The 24,962-nt window shown below is 34.7% G+C and overlaps 1 protein-coding gene across 1 annotated transcript in view; it reads right to left on the bottom strand.

Moving 5' to 3' along the window:
- The window catches only part of CNTN5 (contactin 5), a 267,712-nt gene that overhangs the window by 163,007 nt on the left and 79,743 nt on the right, over positions 1-24,962 (bottom strand). Inside the window, exon 5 of the mRNA XM_062514906.1 lies at positions 14,351-14,446. Coding sequence (XP_062370890.1) covers positions 14,351-14,446 — 96 coding nt within the window. The remainder of the gene's footprint in view (positions 1-14,350; positions 14,447-24,962) is intronic.

The following is a 24,962-nucleotide window of genomic DNA, read 5'->3' as shown; positions in this document are numbered from 1 at the left end:
ATTACTGGAAAGTAATACTAAATTTTTACAGCTCCAGTGGAATACCATTACCCTTGTGGATATCGAACTTCTGTTTGCAAGGCTGGATCAGCCAAATCTCTTCAATTTTTATTCAGAAGTCCTGATTTTTAATCCTTTCCTTAATTTTATTATTTTCATCTCTACTGCTTTTCTACATCTTATAATTTAGTACCCAAAGCTGAACATCAACACTATTGAGCAGTGGAACAATAGTCACTTGTACTCCACAAGTATAAGTCCTCTTAAGATGTTCTAGAATTCTACTGAAATATCCATTCTACTAAGTCTCCTGTTATTTTTTGTAACAGCTTTTTTCCAAGAAAAATTCTGTTTAATCACTTATTCCTTTTATTTGATTTGTATATTTGATCTTTGATAAGTACAGTAATCCAAATTTTGCTGAATTTAGAGTTATTCCTTGCAAGCCATTTCTCCAATGCACTGATCACTTTTTATTTTCATTCTGTGCTTTGCAGTAATTGTAACCTCTTGCAGGGGCCATTCTCAAATGCTAAATATGCCTTTCTTTCCTCTAGATCACTCACACTGTCCAATTAAAAAAAATGATATATGTTTTCACTAACCTTTTCATGTAAAGAAATGTTTAGACATACTTTAAGGTAATTTATTAAACTATTTATCTTTGTTCTTTTATGCAAATAAAGAAGATGTTTAAATTACAGAAATTTATGGGAAAAGAAAGCAGATCAGATAAATAAATTTGTGATAATATTTTAAAGACTTTTTAAAGGAAGATAAACACTGGAAAGAGAAAATTCTGACAAGAAGGCAGAAAAACTACATAGAAAGTTTAAAAAATATTTTTAAAGCAATTAAAAGATTTTAAACAACAACTCTGTTGTTGATATACATCTATATTTTAGGTAGGAATGGAAATCAATACTTATGTAAAAAATTCCTGAATGTTCCATATAAATTGATGCTCTATGATTTATAACACACCAGGTAATATAAATGCCACTGCAAATTTTTATTTGCTATGCAAAGTAGAAAAAAAAAGGTGATAAAGAGCAATGAAACTAAATAACGTAAATAATTAATACTAGTGGAACACTATTGAAACTGCTGAAACATCCACAGCCAGCAGGAGCAGGGCAGTGACCGTCCCCCTGTGCTGGGCACTGCTGAGGCCACAGCTCCAATCCTGTGCTCAGTTCTGGGCCCCTCACTGCAAGAAAGACATTGAGGGGCTGGAGCGTGTCCAGAGAAGGGCAACGGAGCTGGGGAAGGGTCTCAAACAGAAATTTTATGAGGAACCTGGGGCTGTTTAGCCTGGAGAAAAAAGGCTCAGACAGATCTTTTCAGTGTCTAAAACTACCTGGCAGGAGATTGTAGCCAGGTGGGGGTCAGACTCGTTCTTCAAGCAATAACTGAAAGGATAAGAAGAAAAGGCCTCAGGTTGTGCCAGGGGAAGTTTAAATTGGATATCAGAAAATATTCACCAAAAAGGTTGTGGAGCATGGGAACAAGCTTTTCGGGGACGTGGAGAAATCACAAGCCCTGCAGGTATTCTGAAGACATACAGCCATGACACAGGGTTGCTGAATTTGATGATATTAAGGGTGTTTTCCAATCTAAATGATTCTATGATTAGTAATTTCTAAAGACAAGAATTAGAGTTAAATTTGGTCTATCATCAGAAAGAGTAATCAAGAAGATGTACGTCATTACAAATTCATCTGTTTCAACCTTAGAAGAAGTGGTTCAATGGATGATATGAGACTTGATGAGTACCCAGCTTAAAAAGTGAGATATAATTAACAATACTGGAAAAAAGTGTACCTAGTCAAACTAACTCATTTTTATAATTCTTCATATTGACCAAGGGAGCAAAGTTTCTGCAATGTGTCTAGAACTCAAATTCATGTTTTATAAAGAATCATGTTGACTAAAATATTTAGAATAACCTCAAAATTAATTACTGTGCATTGAAGGGAATAAAAGCTGACTGCAAAGCATGATCAAGAAGACCAGATGTGGAATTCTTTGTACTCTACTGCTGACCATTTTAAAAATTCAAAGAAACCTATGCAATTGTAATCACTGATCTACAGGAAATATAAGATTTTGCAAGGGCAATTGTGCAGAGCAAGCCACTGATAAACTCTGATTTGGATAGCTTATTATTATTAGAACCTTCTTAATGATGGAAATGTGTTGAATCTACAACACAAGTTGGTTGTTTTAATGGAACTGGTGATAGCTACTTCACGCTCTACTTGTTTAAGTTTGATGCAGTAGTGAGTATGAAAAAAAATCCTACTCCAGAGCTTTGTCGCTTTTAAGGAACCCAGAGTCCTGCGCCCAAGGGGACGACTGCTTTACATGGAAATTTCATTTAATAACTACTATGATAATGCCAGTAGATAATGTATTTTGAAGGCATAAATAAGACATTTTTTGAAACAAAAGAAAAGAAGTAATGTTTGGATGATGTTCATCCTAATTTATAGAATATTGCTCTGTCTTAACTCTTTTTCAGCTGAGTGATGCAAAATGCATAACTTCCTTTATTCAGCAGAAGAAACTCTGTCAAGCAAATTCTGTAATTTCGCAATGAATACTCACCAGTAGTTCAATGATAATATTATCAGTCTCTCAAGGAGTTTATATATGTGTTTCAGTTAAGTTTATTTTACTTACAAGAAAGCAAGCAATTTAAATTTGTCCTTTTACACCTCAGTCACCTTGATTCCCAATGCCAGGAAGGATTAATAGCAGCACAAACATTTCTTTAACAAGATTTCAATTCAGGCTTCTGGGTAGAGAAATGAAAATAGAAGGCAACTAGTGTTCTCGTTTATACTTCAAAACACTATTTTTTAGCAGAATTCACCAGTCTTTACATGTAGCTGTTACCAAAGGAATTGTACTGTCAAAACCTGGGTACTTGGGATCTATAAAGTTACCCTTCTGTGACTGTACACACTGGACTTAAGACACAGCCCAGTGCCTCTCTGCTTTATATTCTCTTGATATTAAGTGTTTTAATATAAATATAATGGCTTTTCCTGGGTCTATCTGCAGGTCAGTGTTTGGTGAATTTCACCATGGGCATTACACAATATGATTGATGGATCTTTCCTTGGCCTGCTTCTTAGGTCCTACAATATTTATTATCCTAAGATCTCCAGTGAACAGCAGTACCATTATCATCACTTTATTTGAGAAAACTGAAGAAGGTGGAAGGAAGTGACTTTCCAGTAGCCCTGAATCAAGCCATAGTCAAATGGATGTCTCCAGTGAAACATAATTCCTTTAATTTCTAATATCTTTTCCCCTCTCCTCACTCTTTTTACATCCACAAGAAATACCAAAACACACACACAAAAACATTAGAGCCAATGAATCCTCAAGACCTTTGTGGATGAACACTGAAGATAGGTAGCTGCTTTCTCATCCTCCCTGTGAATATGATTTTCAAATATGTAAAAAAATACTGGTATAAATCTCATAATCCCCCAGAGGTTAAGGGTCTAGTGTTCAGCTCCTTCTTGGTATATTTTCTGGGCTTAAATGTACCAAGGAATGGATCAGCCATTACATTTTTCTGAACGCAATGGAACTGGTCAACACATACTTCAGAGAATAGCATAAAAATAATTTTATAGTCCACGAATATTTTACATGCTAATAGTGATGGTGACAGATTACTTTTTCGACCTTAATTAAAAAATAAAGTGCAGACAAAGAGGAAGAAACATGTCACATTAGCAAATTGTCCCAGAATGCTGATATTGCTGTTCATCCATGCTGTACAAATAAATCACAGCAACTAACATCAGCAACAATAAATCATTTAAGGTGTAACAATGTTGAGAATGTAACTCCTACCTGTTTCCACATACAGATAGTAAACTGTTGCTTCCCTGCGCACACTGTTCTGTGACGGTGGAAACCCAGTGAACTGCTTCTTCCCATCTTCTGCTTCTAAAATAATTGTTATTGAGACATAATATGTTGCCTTAGGTTGTCTTATTTTTAGCTTAGACCAGTATCCCAGGATTATGTAGTCCCTTCTCAAACTATTAGCAATAGCAGTCAAAGTGAAACATTACATATGCATATGATGTGTCGAATTACACATAAATATCACATGGAAGAACAAGGTGTTTTTCCAACTCTCCTGTTCTTTTTGTTTATTTTAAAGGAAATAAAATTCTTGTTCTAAACAAGAACATCTTGTTTTGCACCAGCACTTGGGAGATATAACAGGATACAGGGCAAAGAACCCCAGTGGAACAGGTCCAAGGGTGGGTTACCAGGACAACCCTTCTCCCATTGGATGTACTTGTAAGAGATAGAAATTAGTTAAACACACACACAAAAAAATGAAAATTTAATCCTGTGTGTGCACATAAGTGTACTTTGTGCACCTGAAAGCGTTCATTAAAAAGCTACCCTTTATGCTATCAATTTTTATATCACTTGGAAAGTTTTCCTACCAATTCTAGGCAACAAAAGATCTGAATCTTGTAAAGTCACAAGATCTGGATTGTAAATCGGTGCAATTTTAGTCTTTCTTTGATGTTTTCTTTATAGATCATCCACTGTTATTCTCTGTATAATATGTACTGCTTCTTTCTTCCTGCATTTGGTAGAGCTGAAAATAGACTCCTCAGGATTGAAATTAGCTTGCTAAACTCCTAAAGGACTTTGCCGTTCTGCAGGAAAAGCCAAGCTGAGAAATCCTTTATCAGTATCACCTAAATCCTTCTTTCCATTCTCCCTTCCTACTCCTGAATTTTTATCCCTGTAGTCTCATGTAGGACATTTTCTCACTTATTGAAAGGGGAAAACAGCATGAAAATTAATGCTTCAATAAACCAATAAATTAAGTTAAATTTTCTGGTTGCAGATTCTCCACTCTGGGGCAGCAGCTTCAAAGCAACAAGAACTCTATCAACTGGCTAAAGAAGTCATCCCAACGATTTTAATGATATTGAAGCAGAGCATAAGAACATGGGAGATAGAAGTAGGCAGCCAAATCATCAGAATAAGTGTGGTATTAACTATTATATTGTTAAAAAAGATGGCATTCTGGTCATATAAAGTAATTTTCACTGTTATTACTCTGGAAAATAGATTTTGTTGTCAGAAGGTATAGAATGTACATGTGCTGCTGCACAGTGATTCAGATCTCACTATAATCAGTTTGCTGTCTGAATTCTTATGATATATGCTTACACCTATCCAGTCATTTTCTCCCTGAAAAATCCAAGCAATTGCCTTTAACATATTTAATGCTAAATTATAGCTACCCTCATGCCAGTTATAATTGTACAGGATAGGAAAAAAGCACACATATATATATATATATATATATATATATATATATATGTGTGTGTGTGTGTGTGTGTGTGTATGTATATACTTCTAAACAATTTCTAGTTTTCCTTTTGAAAAATAAAAATGCAAACCAGATATCCCAACCACAATTGTTTTCATGCCACTTTACTTATCTGAACCATCTTCCTGTTCCTGACGTGATTAAATCAGGCCATATGGAAGTCTATGTCTCATTAAGCCTAGTATCATTCAAATGGTTGTAAGTTCACTTTCATACTTATGAAATAAGGAATAAATGACTTTATTATATAGGGAAACTTACTAATGGAATCTGACAGAACTCAGATCAGTTCTGTCCAAAGCCTCCTTCTTCAGAATCAAAACTTGTCTCCTAACATTTGCAGTAGTCATCTCTACCAGAATCATCATTGAATTCACCTAATCATGCCTAGTGTGGGAAGAATTGCATTTTCTGAAAATTCCCTTATTTGCATCCTTTTTTTTTTTATTAACATCCTTTAAGATTTCATCACAATGGTCATGGAGATAAAAATCTAGAATCCAGAGCCTTAGAAATTGATAATATCTCATTTCTTTTTCCTTCTTCTGTTTCCTCCTCTTGCAGCAGTCTGACCAGCATTGTATTTCTGGCTTCTACTCCTGAGTTACACAGATTAATGTGTGCATTATTATTCTATTCTTTTCTGTGATACAGAGAGGTAATTAGGATTAATTAAGAATTTTCTACCTTAGACAAAATGGGCTTTCTGACATTTAACTAACTGACATGTTTGTGAAATGGTATTTTTCCAGGCATCAGCTTAGTAAAACATGGGATCTAAGCAGCAAATGGATTCTATTGGGAATGTTACTGTGAGTGAGTTGGTTCTGGGAGAGCCCCGTACCTCTGAAATGGTAACTGCAGTTTGTTACATCAGTCTTGAATCTATGAACCTTGGGCTGCTGCTGTTTTACAAACTGTGTAATCATTGCCACAGAAAGCATTTGTGCAACACTTTAGTTGGTATCTTTTCAACACTAGCTGCAGAAAAGTGGATGTGATAGTACGAACATCCATTTCTGTTAAATCAGGCAGGACAATGCTGTCTAGTTTAACCTCTAGATTAAGAGGTTCCTGTTAGTTATGTCTAATTTGTTGGGTCATATCAGTAACAGGCTCAACTTGTCTTGAGGGAAGAGGAGCTCACCCAGTACAGAAACTTTTCATCATTGTCCTATTTGTCAAGCTGTAGACAAATAGTCACGTACAGCTGGTGCCTGAGAGGAAATAGTGCATGAGCCTGAGGGCCAACTCACTCCACATGTTTTTAAAATTAATTAATCTCTCATGCTTCCTCCCTCTTTTCTTGGTATCTCCTTCCACTTTGTTTCTCCTGAGCTGTCAGCTGGGGTAATATTTGTAGACAATACTGTGACTGTGAAACTACAGCACACATCCCCTAAGCAGAGCCCTGACAGGGCTGCCCCTGCCATCCATTGTTGTGTGCTGCCTTAATTGGGCAAGGTCAACCATCTTCTTCTCACTACATTTTCATAGTCCCTGAGGGGACAAACAGCTCTAGTGAGTGATCCAGTGGGCATAGGGACATGCAACTTGTAGTTTCCAATGCAAGTTAGTGTATTATATGAAAGAGTTACTAGCATTTTTGAGAGGGTGGGGAAGATTTTTTCAACAGTGGTAATATTTGGAGAATCTTGAGGGCTTTTTTTTTTTTTTCTCTGTTAATACTTGCAAGTTCCATGGAATAATTTACTACAGTTGGACCAGTAGTACATTTTTGCTCATTCATTACTTTACAAATTACAAAAAAAACCCCACTAAATCAACCAAACAAAAAAATCCAAAACCCAGAAAAACCCGCCAAAACTCCAACAACAACGACACAAGAAATCCAATCAAACCAACCAAAAAGATGAGAGAAAATCTGGACTTATTTATCCATGCACCTACTATACAGACATTGCCTAGAATTTGGGGCACATGCAATCATTAAAATGTAATTAAAATATAATAACTACATATTGACAATAGGCTGGGAGTAACTCCACTCTGGCAAATACAACTTTTTAAATTGCTACCCTACAGAAAATTTTATAATTCTCAAACTCTTAAATTTCATATCCTTAGATGAATGCCTTCAACAAGATTGAGGAAGGAAACCTTAAAATGTGCTTCAGGGAAGTCAGCAGCAAAATTACTGGTCATGTATTGAGTAATGAAAAGACCATAGAAGAAAAAAGCTAATTGCATTTTTTCATTCCATAATGAAAACTACAGGCATAGTCATCAATCAGTTGCACAAATAAAGAACATAGATTCCTATGTTGAGCAATGTCAGGGGCCATGGATATTCTTTTTAATTATAACACCCATGCAAGCATTACTAGACATGAAAGTTGCAAAAACCGTCTAGTAAAAGTGACAATGCAAGAGTGAAACATCTTTATGATTCTTCCAAGCAAAAATGTGACGTGTGAAGAGATAAAGTTACTTAATGAAATTAATACAGAATTAGGACAGGAATATAACGTTTAAGGGTCTCTGAACCTGTGTTCTAATGCTTTCTATTCACCCATTATTGAAAAGCAAGATTTAAGGTTTATTAAGTTACCCATGGAAGACCAATCATCACAAGGCTATAATAAAGTCTAATAGGGAAATGCAGGAACTCTTCTACTCATGATATCTAACTAATTTGTTAGACACATGTGGCTCTCATAAAAACATTCAGTGTAGATAATTTATAAGTTATAGACATGCAAAGTAGGTATAAGAAAGTTGTTGTCTTGCATTTTATATGTGACATAATAAGTGTTTTTAAAATAAACCTTTCTGTCCTGTGGAGTAAGCAATTATTTTCTGCTACTGTTACTTAAGTGGCCTATTTCTGATACCCAGCATCACACTCCTACTGGGAATTAAAATGAGTGAAGAACAAACCATTTCATGCTATTATGAGAAAAATAAAAGAGCCCTGAGTATTCTATAGTGTCCATATAAATCCCCTTGTTACAGGACAACAGCTGGTGAAGTCTAGGATATGAGGATTTGGCTTCCATTATAACAGGAATATAAGTTTTTAGGAGAAAAAACAAAAACAACAACAACAACAACAGAAACCTCCTGACCCCCTAACATGAGTGTTTCTCTCAATCTCACTTTTTTTAGCAGAAGAGGAAGTATAGTAGAGTATTGGACAGTTCTACCTCCTCAGCAAGTCTAGCAGTTAGGAAGAGATGATAATTGTTTACAGTGAATGTGAAATATTCTACTTGCCATCACCAGCTTAATATATATTGACCTCTACAAACTAAGAAAAGGTACTGAGTGATTAATAAATTCTGTTTAGCTTATGGGTGAGTCGTGGTTAGGGGCATGACCTGTCCAGCTCCTTTGGTAAACTGTAAGCAACCAGTGCTTTGATAGGTAACAGCAAAACAATTCTACATTTATCTCAAGACAAATGGAGAGATATCACTTTCACCAACATATTGGACTCCTCTGGAAGCAAATTATTTAGCTTTCTACGCTAAAGTTGATTTGAAAATTAAATTTTGAAAAAAAAACAAAAACCAAAAAAAACCAAAAAAAAACCCAATCAAACAAACAAACAAACAAAAAAAAACCACCAAAAAACCCCAAACCCATATAATAGAAAACTATTTGGATGTTACTTTACTGCTTAATATATAATATTGTATTACTCATGTATTAAACTGAAGAGATAAATCTCTCTCTTCTGAATCTGCACTGCAATGCTCAGAATCTATATTTTAATAGTGTATAGGCCATGGTCAGGAAGAAATCTCACCTGTACTGACAGGTTAACATGATGAAGTGCATGTACTCATGCCTAGAGAGGGCTGGAACCTTGGAAATCTAAGATATTGAAGGCTTCCTGTGATTTTGAAGAAGCTAGTAAAGGCTTGATCTACATATAGGACAGAATTTCTCTGATGTTGTGGACTGAAATGCCACTGTTGGGATTCTGGATCCTGGGACTTAATCCACAACCTTAAAATAACCTTGTGACCTTCAGCTACATATGGACAGACATCTGAGAATTGTATTCCCAAAATCAGCTAAGTAAATTGAGATCCAGAGGGCACAAGGACCCCTTCAGAACAGAATTTGCTGTGTACTTTATGTAGATAGATGAGCCAATTGCCTGCAAACAAGTTAATAAGCACACTGAGAGCAGTCCAGCACAAATATAACCATCTTGTTATCATAACTAATTTGCCTGGAGAAGTCTACTAACCATTCTCTACCTGAATGAGGTGATTTGGAGCCTCTCTTATTACTTCTATGTATAATTTGTGCAGTGTTCAAACCAGGGGAGTTCTAAAGCTATATTGCACTTGAGCTGGACTTGGTTTCATACTAGTACTAAAACTGCAGTCCAAAGCTTCCGATTTAATGCAAATGCAGCTTTCAGATTCCTTTAACAGACTCTGAACAGTAAGAAGTGATAGGTTTTTGTTTACTTCCGAAGTGGATTTCTGAGTATGTCTGAAGTACACACAAATAGGATCTTAGAATGGCTTACATTAACTTCATTTTGTGTGAGTTTCTCTAAATAATATGTGAACCAAGACAACTGTGTAGGTAATAGAACATGACAAAAATTTCTGGCCCACGGTTGCAGGAATTTTTAGCAGCTTCCCTGTTTAGCAACACAGCATGCACACATCCATACGTGGATAGGAAGGACTGTGAGCCCCCTGACACTGGCATTAATCATCTTTGATGAAACATTTCTCATGAAAAGTACAGTTTTGTAACAGTAAAGGGGAAGTATAAAAGATGCAGCTTACAGCACAGTTTCCAAACTTTGTAAGATCAGATTTGCCCTTTAGAAAGAGATAAAAAAAGTGATAGTTGAACATCTGTACCGATGTTACATGCTGCAGATAGATTATGTAGCAGAGCTCCCTGCAGACGGCAGCATCCCTCTGAGGCAGGATGGAGCACACATCTGCCTTCCCCTGTGTGCATCACAGCTCTGCTCACTCTAACAATGGGAATCGTCGTTCTCCATTAAGCTCATACTGAAAGCCCTGAATAAAAGCCTTAAAAAGCTCAGCTGAAAGTATTAATTCTGAGGGAAACATGTAAATCTGGATGAAAACTTCCATTCATTTTTAATCTTGCTATGGTAAACCTTGTAATTAAGATGATTAAATGACTGAATAAAACCCTATATTTACATGCTTTAGAATACCACAATGAAAAACCATAATCCTGTTTATGGAAAGAAAACAGTTGAGGCATTTTAAACTGGAAACATCAAACAAAGCTTGTTATTTAAGCAGTTGGTAATTAAGGCAACTCTTGCTTAGCAAGGACAAATAAGAGTTAACTGCCTAGGAAGTCCCTCTTGGAGAAAAATAATTGGGAAGAATCAGATACTGTGTTTATGGAAGAAAAAACCATAAAGTGCTATGTTTATGAATGACCAAGTTATCCACATTTAATATATTTCACAGGGGACAAGTTAAGGATTAGCAACAAGAACAGTGCTAGTAGGAAAGCTTCTGGAGCAGGCACATCAAATTGATACAGGACTCCCAAGGAAGTTAGAGGCAGCATTTTTTACAAGCAATGGTCCAGGAAAAGCAGGAGGTGACAATCTCTTGGTGGTTGTTTGACATAAGGAAATGGCAGAAAAATCTTCTCATTGAATATATGTTTCTTCACCATTTTGAAGGAGTGGATAATGTCTCTCCAAAAAGCTCCCTCCATTTGTTGCCTTGCTATTTCTCAGCAAAGATGACAATAACTTAAAAGTCTCATGTATTAAACTAAAGAGATAATTATTAAACTAAAGAGATAATTCTCTCTCATCTGAATCTGCACTGCAATATTCTGAATCTGTTTCAGGTGTGCTTACCACCCCACATTCCCCCTTATTTTCCTTGGAAAAAATGTGGACAATAATTTAATGAAAACTTGTTCACATCTATATGAACAATATAAATACATCACAAGTTTGTGTGCGTTTGTATGTTTAATGCATTACCTCTTGATAATATATCACAGCATAAATAAACAGAAATCAAATCTATATGCATATGAAATTGCCTTTTTGGTTAAAATCTTGTCAAAAGATATTAGTGTAGCACTTTTTTTTCTAGTCAGTAGTGCTTTATAAAGGTTTTCAGATTTGTTTTGAAGTTTTATTCTGTAAGAACGGAATGTAGGTACTATTTAACCAAAAGTATTTACTATATCTTACATTTGAAAACATGTAAATAAAACTATATCTCTCTTAATAAAGTGTTCTTCACTAAGCCATCTTTCTTTTCCCATGCTGATAATGCCATTGTCTAAAAGGGCTCAAGCTGAAGTTCTTGGGCAAGTTCATATGCAGTTATTGACTGGAGAGATTGAGGAATGGAGTTCTGTTGAAGGACAAATTGCTTACAAGGTTGTGGAGAATTATTAGGCTTGATATTGTATCATAGATTTATCTCCTGTGATAAGTAAGTGAAAATTATTTCTAAAGGTTCTGATCAACGTGAATAAATCAATATCACCAAGCTTGCAGTGTTCATCCACAAAAAAATTCTCTTATCATCAAAAACACTCCCATAACTCATGGTCTTAGTAATTTGAGATGTTCACACATTGCAAACATGCTCTGAATAGTCCTTAGCTTAGATATATCCACTATAACATCTTAGGATCCACTCGAATGTTTGTTTCCTGGATGATTTTAATGTTCAAAATTTCATAAGGCTATTTAGAAGGTAACACCATCTCTGCAAATCAGACACAGAAACTAAAATGAAGTACTGAGGAACTGAATAATTAAAAAAATTTTAGATGTTCCTGCACAATAATCCTTTAAATACCTCTGCCTGGCATAAGACCTTTTTTATTTGGAATTTTCATATTTTTTATTCTCTAATTTCAGAAATAAATTCATACATTTCCCTCTGAAATTTCAGGCTTTGTCCAGAATTATTTTTTACAAATGGACTCTGATCTAGGAGTCAACTTTCATTAATGTCTTGTATTTTATTGCCAGGATTTTGTGTAAAGATTTATTTTTGAAACATCACCAGGCTTGTGGAGATAGCTCTCCCCTTTCCAGGGACAGTCCAGCCATTGTATTCTTAATGCCACTTGCAGTCCCACTGCAGTACCACAAGAACTTACTGGCCCCAATACTTTGCAAGTAAGGTGTTGGAAGCAAATTGCCTGTGATAGAATCACAGAGTCATTTAGGTTGGAAAAGTCTTCAAGATCATTAAGTCCAAGGATTAAACCAGCACTAGTTCCATCAGTAGACCATATCCTTAAGAGCCACATCTACACAATTTTTAAATACCTCCAGGAATTTACTCCACCACTTCCCTGAGCAGCCTGTTCCAGTGCTTGACAACCCTTTGGATGAAGAACTGCATTACTTACACTATGTAATGAACAAAAGGAAGGGAGGCCAAGTCCCCTTCCCATTGATAGGAGCTTCTGTTTACATCTGCATATCAGTGTAATTTTTCAGCTTTTGTTGATTAGTCCTCCTCTCTGTAGAACCTCTTCTGAAAAAATTATGCCAACAGAGGATAAAAATATTTTTCTGGAAGTAATTTTCCTGCTGGCATAGCCTACTGGTCCTCAAACAATATAAATTAAAACAACTGGATTCTGGTTTTGAGCACTGTAGTTTGCACAGCAGGGGTTTTTCTGTCCCAGTGATGAAAAAGAAAGATATTTGTTTTCACCATCAAAGGCAACATCTGTGTTACAGTAGAGAACTGAGTTAAAATCTGACTAAATAAAACTCAGAAGCATAATTTCAGGAAAAAATTCTAATTATATTGATGATATATAAAGGTATATTTTGTGGAACAGCTGCTGTTAAAAGGTGTATGAAAATTTCACTCTTGATTGACATTCATCTATCTTTTCACTTTCAGTTTTTTTGGGGAAATGAAATTCAGCTATGTTGCTGAAACCAACACACATTTTTTCTGCCCACATCTTTTCCCTCTCAGTTTACTTATCACTATCAAGCCTTAACATCATGTACTCAATTGCATCATATAGACTGCAGTGTCAAACTCAGATTGTAGAAGCAACCACAAGAGAATCTGCTCAGAAGAGAGAAAAGCAGAGAGATGGCAAGAGAGAAAAGCAGAGAGATGGCATTGATAACTGTAATACAGTAATAACAATCCTTGCAGTATAAATAGATACTGAATACATTTCTCTAGCGGAAACTCAGAGGAGATTTTATTTTCTGCAGATCTTCCATCTGCAATGCTACTTTTCTTCAGGTCCAGAATTTGGAGTTGGAAAATCCCCTCCGTATAGACATTATTTCCCAGAGAAGAAAAGGATAGGCTATACTGCATCTACTGAAGAACAAGATATTCTGTCTAGCATCATGTCTCCAGGTGTTATATGACATGCAAATATAAGTATGTACCTAGCTGTCTGCAGATTTTGTAGATGTGTCAATTTGAAAAGTAAAAAACTAACCTCTCTGGAAATCTATATTTTTATTTGGGAAACCACAGGCATTTCAAAGAATTTTTTGCAATTCTGACTTTTAGCAATGATGCAGCTTTACAAAACTAAGTTATAAAGTGAAAGGAAGCAACCAAATCATGTCTCTAGTAATCAAAAGAAGATAAAATTTGTATTCAACAGAAACATAATGACATTGGAATTTGGAGCAATTTCTGAAGGCTTCTAAACATTGAAAGTAATCTTCTGTGACCTTAAGGCATCATATTCACTATTGGTGGCATGGAGGCTATTGTTACATTCAAGTTCTATACCAGAAATTCTGCTGCTCATTCATTGACATTTGCAATATATGAGCTTAAATTAGTCCTTTGGTACTCCAAAAACTGTCAGAAGAATGGTGGATTTTTCATCTTTGAAGTTCCACAATCAAATACATATTGTATCTGAAATCCTGGGCATCCAATAATGAGGAAACTGTAAAGGAGGAGCATGAACATAGGCTGCAGCCTACTGTACCTGGAGAATGAAGTGGAGGGGAGCACATCAGAACAACTCCTTGACCTTCACGTACAGATACAGCACTTCTTGTCCGACCGCTAAAATTCCCCAGATCTATCAAAAGAACAGAGCATTTCAGTTACATACCAAAGATTTTAAATTTTGTGGCTACTGTGGCTGGTATTTTGTTTCCTCTTTTAAAGCTGACCATTCCTTTTTTTGTACTTTAATCTATAATAGGAGGGAGTGAAAAGTAAATCTATTTCCTTTACAAAAATATTCCATGTTGCATCAGAACTTCATTCCTTTTTTAGTGCACTTGCATACAGTATTATAAAATATCGTCAGACAATAGATATATGCCATTTGTAAACACATTTAATTGTGCTTTTATTTCCTTTTACTATATCTTGCTTGATTTTCTCCCTCAGTAGAAGGGATTCATACACAGTAAAAAAGAAGAAATACAACCGGAGGGAACACCCTGGCTGACATCCAGACTGCTGATCTTGCAGATGCCACTTGTACAATGCACACAGCACATGGTGATGACAGAAAGGAAAATCAACACGTTGGCTCTAAAACAACATCTACTGTTTAGAACATTTACTCTTTCAAATACTTCTGATTTCTCTGGTACTGTAAGCCCAAACCTGTTGTGGATAAGCATATTTTTCCTCCAAAAGTTTCCCCCCATCAGGGCAATAAGAAAGATTTCACTATTGGAACAAAATTTTTTGAATAAAGCTGTGGAGAACTGCTACGAAGAGTTCATTGTGATTATTTAAAGCCTCTCAAGCAGAAGATCCTATTATTCCATTTCCCACATAGAACACTGAAAGTGGATTCATATTTGGGGTGGATAGTTACACTCCAGCATTTATATCTGTAGTAAAGAGATCTGAAAGTTCAGCTCTGTCATCAGACTGGTGTCTTCACCCATTCCTCAGAGCCAGTGATAGTGTTTAAAACCTCTGTTCTCTCAGGGAGAACATTTCTAGAGACATTTCTGTCTGATGTGGATCAAGGTGGAGAGAGCAGCAACAAGATATCTTTGAAAAGGACTCAGAAGCTTCAGCAAGCATTAAATGAGGATCAGAAATACGAGTAGATTGGGCCAGTGGGAGCTTCTCTCACTGACATTCAATGACCTGTAGCCATACCTCCTATTTTCTGCATACAGCCCAGAGTGTTGGGATGAGCCAGACACCACCGAACAGTTTGAACAGGTGGAGCAGAAGTATTCCTATTTTAACTGCACTCAGGTTTTGTTGTTGTTTTTTTTTTTTTTTTTTTCTTTTTTTCACATTTCTAAATTACGTTTTGGGCACAGGCAGAAGTCTAAAATTTTAATACATTTAAATTTGTGCTGTCTTTGGCCAAAATAAATTAGTGCTTTGATTTCAACAATAGATATAATGACTGAATAGAGAAAAGGTATGTAGGGTCCAGTAGAATTTTTTTTAAATTAGAGCTACATTACTAAGCATTAAAAAATTTTGCTAGCCAATAGATAATTAAAATTTTAAATATTGTGTTGCATTTTAAAATAAGCACACCATGGGTTATAATACATTCTGGTGTAATTTCTCTTAAAAGTGTCTCCTAATGCATGTTACCTGACAGCATATTTTGCAGAAAAATAATTATTATTTTGTGTCCAGAAAATAGTGGGCTGGTATACCCCTGCATGAAAGGTTTGGATGGGAGAATATCTTGTAATTGAAACTTTTCTTAATTAAGTCATCAGGTGATTAAATGTTGTTTTCCTATTAGTTACAGCAACATTTGGATAACTTTTTTTTCCCATTTCCTGCTTTGAATGCTCACTGTGATGGAAAAATATGCCTTTTTCCCCACCAAATAAAAAAAATATTATTTCTTATTTTAAAATAAATATACTACATATGACTCAAGCATCTATTTGTTCAAAACAATTATTTTCAAACTACAGGAGGAAAATATCAAAGAGCCTTGAATTTCTATTTGGCTATCTGTTTGTTCTGAACCGGATTTCTTAGCATGCAACAGTAAAAGGATTAGCATGTACAAAAGAAGGAATTTAGCTGCAAAACAAATAAATGTAGAATAGCTTATAAGGAAGGAAAGGTGAAGGATCATGCTTGCAGTTCCCCCCCATTAAAGTAATAAGCACAATAAGGAAAAATCCAATTAATGGAAAATTTAATTACTTTCTTGTAAATCTCAGCCATTTCATATCTATCCACACTGCAAAAACAAGGCAGCTACTAAAAATTTTTACAAACCACTTTCATTTTGCTTTAAAACTCTGGAGAGGTAGATAGCAAAAGAAAGGGTAGACAGAATCTAGCTTTAGAGGTGGGAACAGAACCTCTCACACAGCCACACCATCCTTCAGTTCAGTATTCTTGCTGCAGTATAAACCTGTAACACATGTGACATGTCAGAATGCCCCATACAGAATGAGTCTGTCTTTCATCTTATTATGATATATATAGTTGATTGATAAGAAAATGCCTTCTTGTGCTCCATAGGTGTCCATCGTGTTCCCTGAAAGATTAATTTACTCTTATCTCAGTGCTAGCGGCAAAAATGATAACACATACTATATTATTTTCAAAGCAGTTCCTGGGGTTCAGCTACATAACTTCCATCCTCTTTAACATAAGAAACAGCATCGACCACTTTGCAAAAATGTAGTTAAGTGCCAGCCACCATGTCTACTGTAACTTGCTATTAACAGTATATATGCAAAACACAGAATACAGATTTAAATGCAGTTCATATGGCAGGAGCAACTTTACTGCTAAGAAGTTATTCAATTAATAAATCAATTAAAAGCTGCATATAATGTCACTAGTGTACAACCTGTGAGACAGGTGTGGTCTCTGCTGTAAAAGGGAAACAGTAGAGAAATTCCAGAGCTACTGATGATGCCAGACATTAAAAAAAATGGGCTCGGTGCAGTGCTTTCTGAATGTCTAGTTTACACTTCAAGTGTGTTTACATTAGCTCAGTGTAGTATTTGATCTTTGAGAGAAATTATAAACTTGGGAAAACTATTTATGTATCTGATCCAAAGGAGTTGCCAGGTAGTGCAGCTCTCTCCACAGTGGCTATTCCCATTCTTTGGAAATGAGCTAAAGCACAGGTTTCTCTCAGTACGTATAACCATGTATTGATATGTATTTTGGAAGAATGACAGCACCACAAAACTATCAGTTTTAATAAGACTTAACAGAAAAAGAAACACTTTTGTAGGAAGTGAAAGGAGTAAAGGGAAATAAATTTGAAAAAACCTCATGACAGTTGAAGCCACCCAAAATCTTTGCAGGTCTAACAACAAAATAAACATTTAAATAAAAGGGGAAATGTTCTGCCATTGACAGACGGACTTTTACAAAAGTTGGAGCAGTTTTTATCACTTAATGGCCTTCCAAGTCACCTTCACTGCAGTTTGAGTTTTAGGTATGCACAGGAGGGATCGTTCATTCGCCGTGCTCATCAGTTTGATTTGCTGCAGCTAATGGAGGCAACAGGTTTTTGTGACCCAGTCAACAGTCAACAGATAACTGCTATGAAATTAGGGTCAAATTAAAGATGAAAAACAGATCTTGTTTTTATTGCAGGCAATTATTGCTTGGTAACCTAGCATGGAAGCTGTAAAGGGCTCTGTACTCCATTATCAGTGACTTAAACCAGTTAATTTAGTTTTAAAGTAGAAATTAGATTGGTGCAGAACAATGTCCTCTGCAAGATCGATTCTGAAAGTTTAAACTATTTTATATGCAAATTTATTACAGAGCTGAAAATGGACATAATATGATATGTATTAAAATGTTTAAAGACGTATCCTGTAGATACCTAAAGACAAGTATAAAGCAGGCTATATTCTTTCCAATAAGGTAAAAATAGCTCTACACAAGGTAAGACTCTTCTGTCAGGCCAAGGACAAACTTATTTATTGCATTGTCACTAAGAGAGGGTAGCCTTCCTCTCCTTGGATTTGAAAGACAGACTAAGAAACAGACCTTGAGATGAAATGTAGCTCTTTAAAAAAGGCAAGATTTACAGGGAAAAGAATTCCATTAAAACATGTTTTTCAAAATCCCATTATAACCTAAATCAAAAACATGGTTTGACTGTACACTCTGAACAATGGAAAATATAAATGTTCCGTTTAATAAACTACAAACACAAACGGTAGAAGAATGAAAGGTGGGTATTGAAAAGATAGTATGTCTAATTGTATAGAGAAGTTTTACATTGTAGGAATTAAACACAATACTCAGAATATCCAAAAGTCCAAGGGAATTAATAGATTATTTTATACTGGCATGCACTTATTTTCTAGGAATACCAGATTAAGTGGATAAGGCTGTATTAGTAGAGTCCCTCATTTCACCTAAGAATAACTTTTAATACTGAAATTATTCATTAGAAAAAGTGTGAAAGGAAGTTCGGGAAAAAAGATTTCTACCATGACAGAAACATCATCTCGCCATTGATAATGGGAAAAGCATATATCTTGAACTTTCAAAAAACACATTACCATATGACTTTTAGGTGACAAAATAAGGGAAAGATTCAAACATTTTTGAATGTATCATGCCTATTATCATTGCTGCTGTTATTATTTATTACCAGAAAGGTTTTAATCCTTCATGGATGATTAGACTGACATGATGTGAAAAAGGTAATTTTTTTTTTTATTCTCAGAGAAGTTGCTATGCAAAAACAGAAATAGAGAGAGAATAGAGTAACAATGATGCACTTCAAGCTTGCATGACAGTAAACTCTCTCTGTGTACATCAGGAGAGCCATTAAAGAGTTTTAAGGAAAAGGGGTAGATAGTCAGATTTTTTCAGAGAGTGCTGAAAAAAGGTGACAAGAAAGTCAGGAGAGTGTTTAAAGACTCCTCTCCGAAAATGGAAAAAGCAGAGAAAGGAGACACAAGATACTGTACTTGTACTTAGACTAATATCTTCAGAATCTTTCTTAGATAATACAAGATATCTTTTTTCCTCAGAAAAAGAAAAAAAAAGGATCTTTAACTAATGTGTTCTTGCAAAAACAAAATAACTTTTTATCTACCATGGTGTCAGCATGAAATTTAATGTATACACTATTGATTCATTAGTCCTGAACTAATGCATTTCACTTTCATTTTGAATTTTCACTATGAAAGGCAGATAAATGTTCAAATAAAGGAAGATTTTTCTGTACTTAATGATATATTTCTATTTATATAATTGTTATAAATGATAATTTACAACTACTTGGTTTGCTGTTTTTGTTCTTCATTGTAGTTGTATGTCATAGCTCTGTCTAGCTGTTTTACCTTGTAAGTAGAACAATTTTTTTTATACTTTCTGCATTTCCTATCACAATGAAGTAACGAATCCATAAATATGGCCAATACATTCTATCATAATACAATATATTAGAGAGATAATTAACTATCCTAGTGTCCTGTTTTTGTCTGCAATAGAGTTAATTTTCTTCTTAGTAGCTGATGCAGTGCTGTGTTTTGGATTTATGTGAATAATGTTGACAAAACACCAACGTGCTCGTTGTTGCTGAGCAGCGATTACCCAAAGTCAAGGACTTTTGAGTGCTTCGTGCTCTGCCAGTGAGGAGGGCACAAGAGACTGGCTGGGAGACAGCTGGGCCAGGACAGCTGCCCCGAAGTGGCCAGAGGGACATTCCGTACCACAGAGCATCCTGCTCAGTACAGACCGGGGGGAGTCGGTCGGGAGGCACCGATCGCTGCTGGGGGACGGGCTGGGCATCAGTCAGTGGGTGGTGAACAACTGCACTCTGCATCACTGGCTTCTCTTGGGTTTTGTTGCTTTCTCCCTTCCTGTTTTCTCCTTTTTAATTGCAATTAGTTTTATTATTGTTAGCATTATAAGTATTCTTCTTGTTATTATTGTATTCTACTGTATTTCAGTTGTTAATATATATAACTATTGCCTAAACTGATTTATAGAGCCCTGCATTACTTTAAAAATAATTACAAGTATTTTTTCTTTTTAGTTTCCTTCCCAAAATGGATGATTCATATTTATAAATTATTATTAATTAAAAAATTAAACTTTGTATATAAGACAAAAAATAAGCTATTTCATTATTTACCATTTTAAAACGAAATACTTTTAAAGGGAATTTATTTTTTAAAAGGGAATAGAACATTTCAATTAAAATATTCACGACTTGTGATCCTACATAGATTTTATGTAAATTATGAATTGATATGCTTCTTCCACTGTTTTTTCTTGTCTACCTACTCATTTCATTCTATAATCTAATCATTCATGGAGGGATGCTCCAGGAAGGTTGAAGAAATTCAGAGCTTTGAAGAATTTTTCCTTTTGTTACACCTAGTTTCAATAACATCAATAAATACCAACAGTACCATCAATAAAGCTTAATTCTCCTGAGAGCCTTGAGAAAAAAAGGAATTAATAGGTATCAAAATCTCCCTGAACTTCAGTAGGATTTCTGCATTCATAAATCCTGAAGTACCGGATCAAAGTGAATTAGAAGAAATATTTACATACAGAATAAAATAACAAGATTATTTTGAAAACTACAGAGCTGCTATACGATTCAACTTGGCATGTTAAGTTCACAATAATTAGGATGTTCATGGTTACAGTCGTTGATGGTTATGATTAATTAATTATAATCATTCTGTGTCTGTCAGGTTTCATGTCTTCTCTCAAGAATTATTTCAGCGTGCTTCTCAGATGTCTTTCATGTCTGCATAATGCAATGTCCAGATAAAACACAGAATCAAGGGGAAATATTATAGTTAAGCATTTTTCATCCCTTCATTCTGTCATTTAGAAGTAACAACTAAAACCAAACAAATAAGCAACAAATCTAAAGCAACACATAAAAGATTTTCAAAATAGATGCCAACATTTAGCCACCAAAATAAAGTGGGCCAATAAACAGTACTGCTTCCAGAGCCTCTGAGCAAATAGATTTTTTCACTTGAGTAATGTATGCAATGTAATTTTTTTAAACACATTGTTTTATAAAATGTCATCTGCATATTGAGAAACACACATTTGTATTTCCAGCATTTGCCATAGAAGTTCCTGAGTATACTTAGAACCATACTTACTCCTAATTAATGAAAATGAATTACACAGCATTTGTAAGGCTTAAAGCTATCATTGACTTTAATCACAGTCCTATATTCAGACAAAGCTTTGCCACATGTAAGCACTAGTCTCCATGTGCAATATAGGTATTGAGTAGTGTGGGTAAACGACAACTGAGAGGTTAAAAAAATAAAAAAGAAAAGAGATAAATTTCAGGCTGGAGAAGATTTGGGCCCTGAATACATTAATTCTCCATGGAATTGAAAAACTTTTGTCACAGCAATCAGACCTGTAGTACTGGCCTATAGGAAGGTACCATAAAGGAGTTATAACAGGTATTTAGAAAGAGTAGGACTTAAAAGAAGATATGGGGGAAATTGTTGAAAGGGTCTAGCAATTTTAAAGATATGATGTGCTTTTGATAGAACAGAGTAAATACAGATTTTTACCATCAAGAAAAGAATCCAAGGTTCTGTCTTGAATAGACAATATAAAGGAAGCAAAAATTCAATTCAGGAAAACAAAAGAGGCAATGTGTTGAAAAAATAATGTCTAGATTTTGTACTGAAGTAGACCAAATAATTAAAGACTGTCAAATGAAGACTGTGAAGGTGAATCTCCAGATTTCAATATTGTGAATTTATGTATAGAATTAATTGGATAGTAATGAATAGGAAAAGGAAAATCAGGGAGACAAAATCCAGGGATTAAGTTGTTACAGATCAACAGCTTTTGCAGTAGTGTTGGCAGATAATCATTGAATATCTTACAACAAATAGATCTGTAAACTCAGATGTGCTGAAAGAATTGTTTCTGAATGTGGTATTAATTTACAAAGGACCTAATAGTTCTAACAAAAAGTAATAGGTTAAATTTTGCGTATGTGTGTCTGAACAATTTCAGGAGTTAAATCTTACTCATACCTGTCACCCTCTAAATGAGTTAACATTATCTGTAATAAAAGTAGTTTATTTTCCCCAGCTCTAGAAAGAACAGTAGTTGTTTTTAGCAAAAATTCCTGGGATTCTGCTGTCTGAAAATCAGGTATTTGGTAAGCTTCTCTGTCACATAAGGATATGATTCTCTGTCACACTTATAAAAAGAGGTTGATAAATCTGAAAGGCTTTAGAGAAAAGTTAGGAGATTAATTTGTATTACAGAAAACATTTTACAATGATAAATACTTAAACATGAAGAAAAAATTCTGCTGGACTTAAAGTTGAGAAAAAGAGTTTTCCATAATTTCTCTTTCCTAAAAGAAAAAATCTGAGCTTCCGAATCAATCTCTTCATGAGTTTAACTGATCCTACAAATAAGCTTCATGTGACTCATAGAATTTCTTTCTGGAAATGGTTCCCTCTGACTCAGTTGGTATACTTTACTAATTTAGTTATGTGCATATTTTTTCCATGTAGTGGAATATAATTTCTAACATAAATTTAATGCATGAACTGTTTACACAAAAGGTATTAACTGACTAAGATATACTCTTAAAGTAATAAAGATTAATAGAAATGTGAAGGCTTTTCAGTGATATGTGGGACAGAATAAGAAAATGGTACCAGATTATTGCAGTGTTATCACTTTAATAATGACTGGTGAAATCTCTTTTGAAGGAGTGACATTTAAGGGAGTGGTACCTAAATACCATTACCTAGGGAGAATTGCATCCATGCTCTCTGTGTAATTAAATATAAACTAATAATAAACTATTAATAAATTATTGCTTATTTCATTGTAACCCACTCTACACGTTTCACACTCTGAGGACACAAATGGGATTTTTGTCAGTATAATTGTAAAGAATAATTGTGAAGAATTGTAATTGACAAGAATAACCTCCATGGTAGGATACATTAATTTTATCCATGCCAATTTCTACTTGATATTATAAGTTTCCAATTAACAATGCAAGCAAAGATTTTAGATTAAAATGAACTGTAATGAAATTCATTACATATAAAAATATAATATTCGAGTATTTAGACTTACTGATTTGGTAAATTGTATCATAAATATCTATGATCCTCCACATTTGAATAAAATGTAAGCAAACGTAAAATGAATGCTATAGTGACTAAATAATGGTGACTAGTAATTGAGGAGGTGCATGTGTGATTGTACTTATAGGTAACAATTTGGTGTTAATACTAAAAAATATTTTTTAAAGATTGATTTTTACTCAAATTATTTCAAATGTAATGAAAAAAACCTTAAATTGTTATCCCTATTATTTGAGTTTTTTCTTTTTTTTCCTTTTTTTTTCTCCTTCTGCATTTTAGCACAAAAGCACAGCTGCCTTATAGCTATATCTGAGCAAGTTATCCTAGCTTTCCTTTCAAGTCAATGCAAAGAAATAGACACTTCAAAGGACTGATTCATTTGACCTATTTTAGATGTCAACTAGAAATGAATGAATTGCATCCCAGTAGTGCAACAGATTAAGTAGGAAATCAAAACAATTATATCAGTTGCAGCTGCCTATGGTGTTGACAGTCTGACATTAAAGGAGAGTAGATAAAGTGCATTTAGAGGCAATTTAGTATTTCCTTGAACTTCAGATTGTTTTCTCAATATAATTATTTTGCCTATAGTGCCCTGATAAAACTAAGTAGAAGATGGTAAAGGATTCCTCTCATATATATATATATATTTATATAAGAAAAGTAACAAAAAGCAAATATAATATTTTTAGCTGTGTTGGGCCTTTGTAAATAAATGGTTTTTTACTCTTAACAGTAAAGTAGTGACCTAGCCAATTATTTTTAAGTTACACAGGAGAATAAGAAAAGAGCATAGTAGTTTTGAAATAATGTACAAATAAAAGTTAATTCAGCCCTTAACATCACAGTCTTTCTTTCTGTGGCACTAATTTTATGCTAAGATACTGTTCCTGAAGGACAAAGATTATAGCTCTAAATTTAAAACAATTTGTATATACACCTAATGTGTTTCATATTTTTCTGCATTATAGGGAGTCTAAATATTACACGTATTAAAGGATTTCACATTAAATTTTAAAAGAGCTTTACAATGTGAGGGACTCGATCTTCTGGCTACCTGTTTGGTGATAATGTACATATAGAGGAAAACTTCTAATGCAGTTTGCTGAGCCTGATTGATGCTGAAAAAACCTAATCTACTGGACTTTGGGAAGACACTTACTGGAGAAATGAGGATAACAGATTAGGACCACCTTAATTCTGCAATAAATGTCCATTTAAGATGACTCAGATTTCATCCAGCATGCACAAAATCGAACAGCATTTTCTAATTATTGCTTCTAGTTCCATTGGAAACAAAAGGCTTTCAAAATGAGGAAGATGTATTGTTATATACCTACTTTGTGGCGTTGACTTTATAAAGAGTGTAGGAAACTATCTTCCTCTCTAGAAACTCCTGTAATGTCACAAAAGTGATGCCTTTGGGTAGCTATTGATTTTAAGCAGACAGCAAAAAAGATGGTTGCTTATCATATAAATCTGATCCTCATCCTCACAACTGTGGCTTGAGTACTTCTACCTGCTAAATCC

Source organism: Cinclus cinclus, chromosome 2 (genome assembly GCF_963662255.1).
Source record: "Cinclus cinclus chromosome 2, bCinCin1.1, whole genome shotgun sequence".
Lineage (NCBI taxonomy): Eukaryota > Metazoa > Chordata > Aves > Passeriformes > Cinclidae > Cinclus > Cinclus cinclus.
The sequence above is the reverse complement of the archived record's forward strand: the minus strand, read 5'-3'. Positions and strand labels throughout refer to the sequence as shown.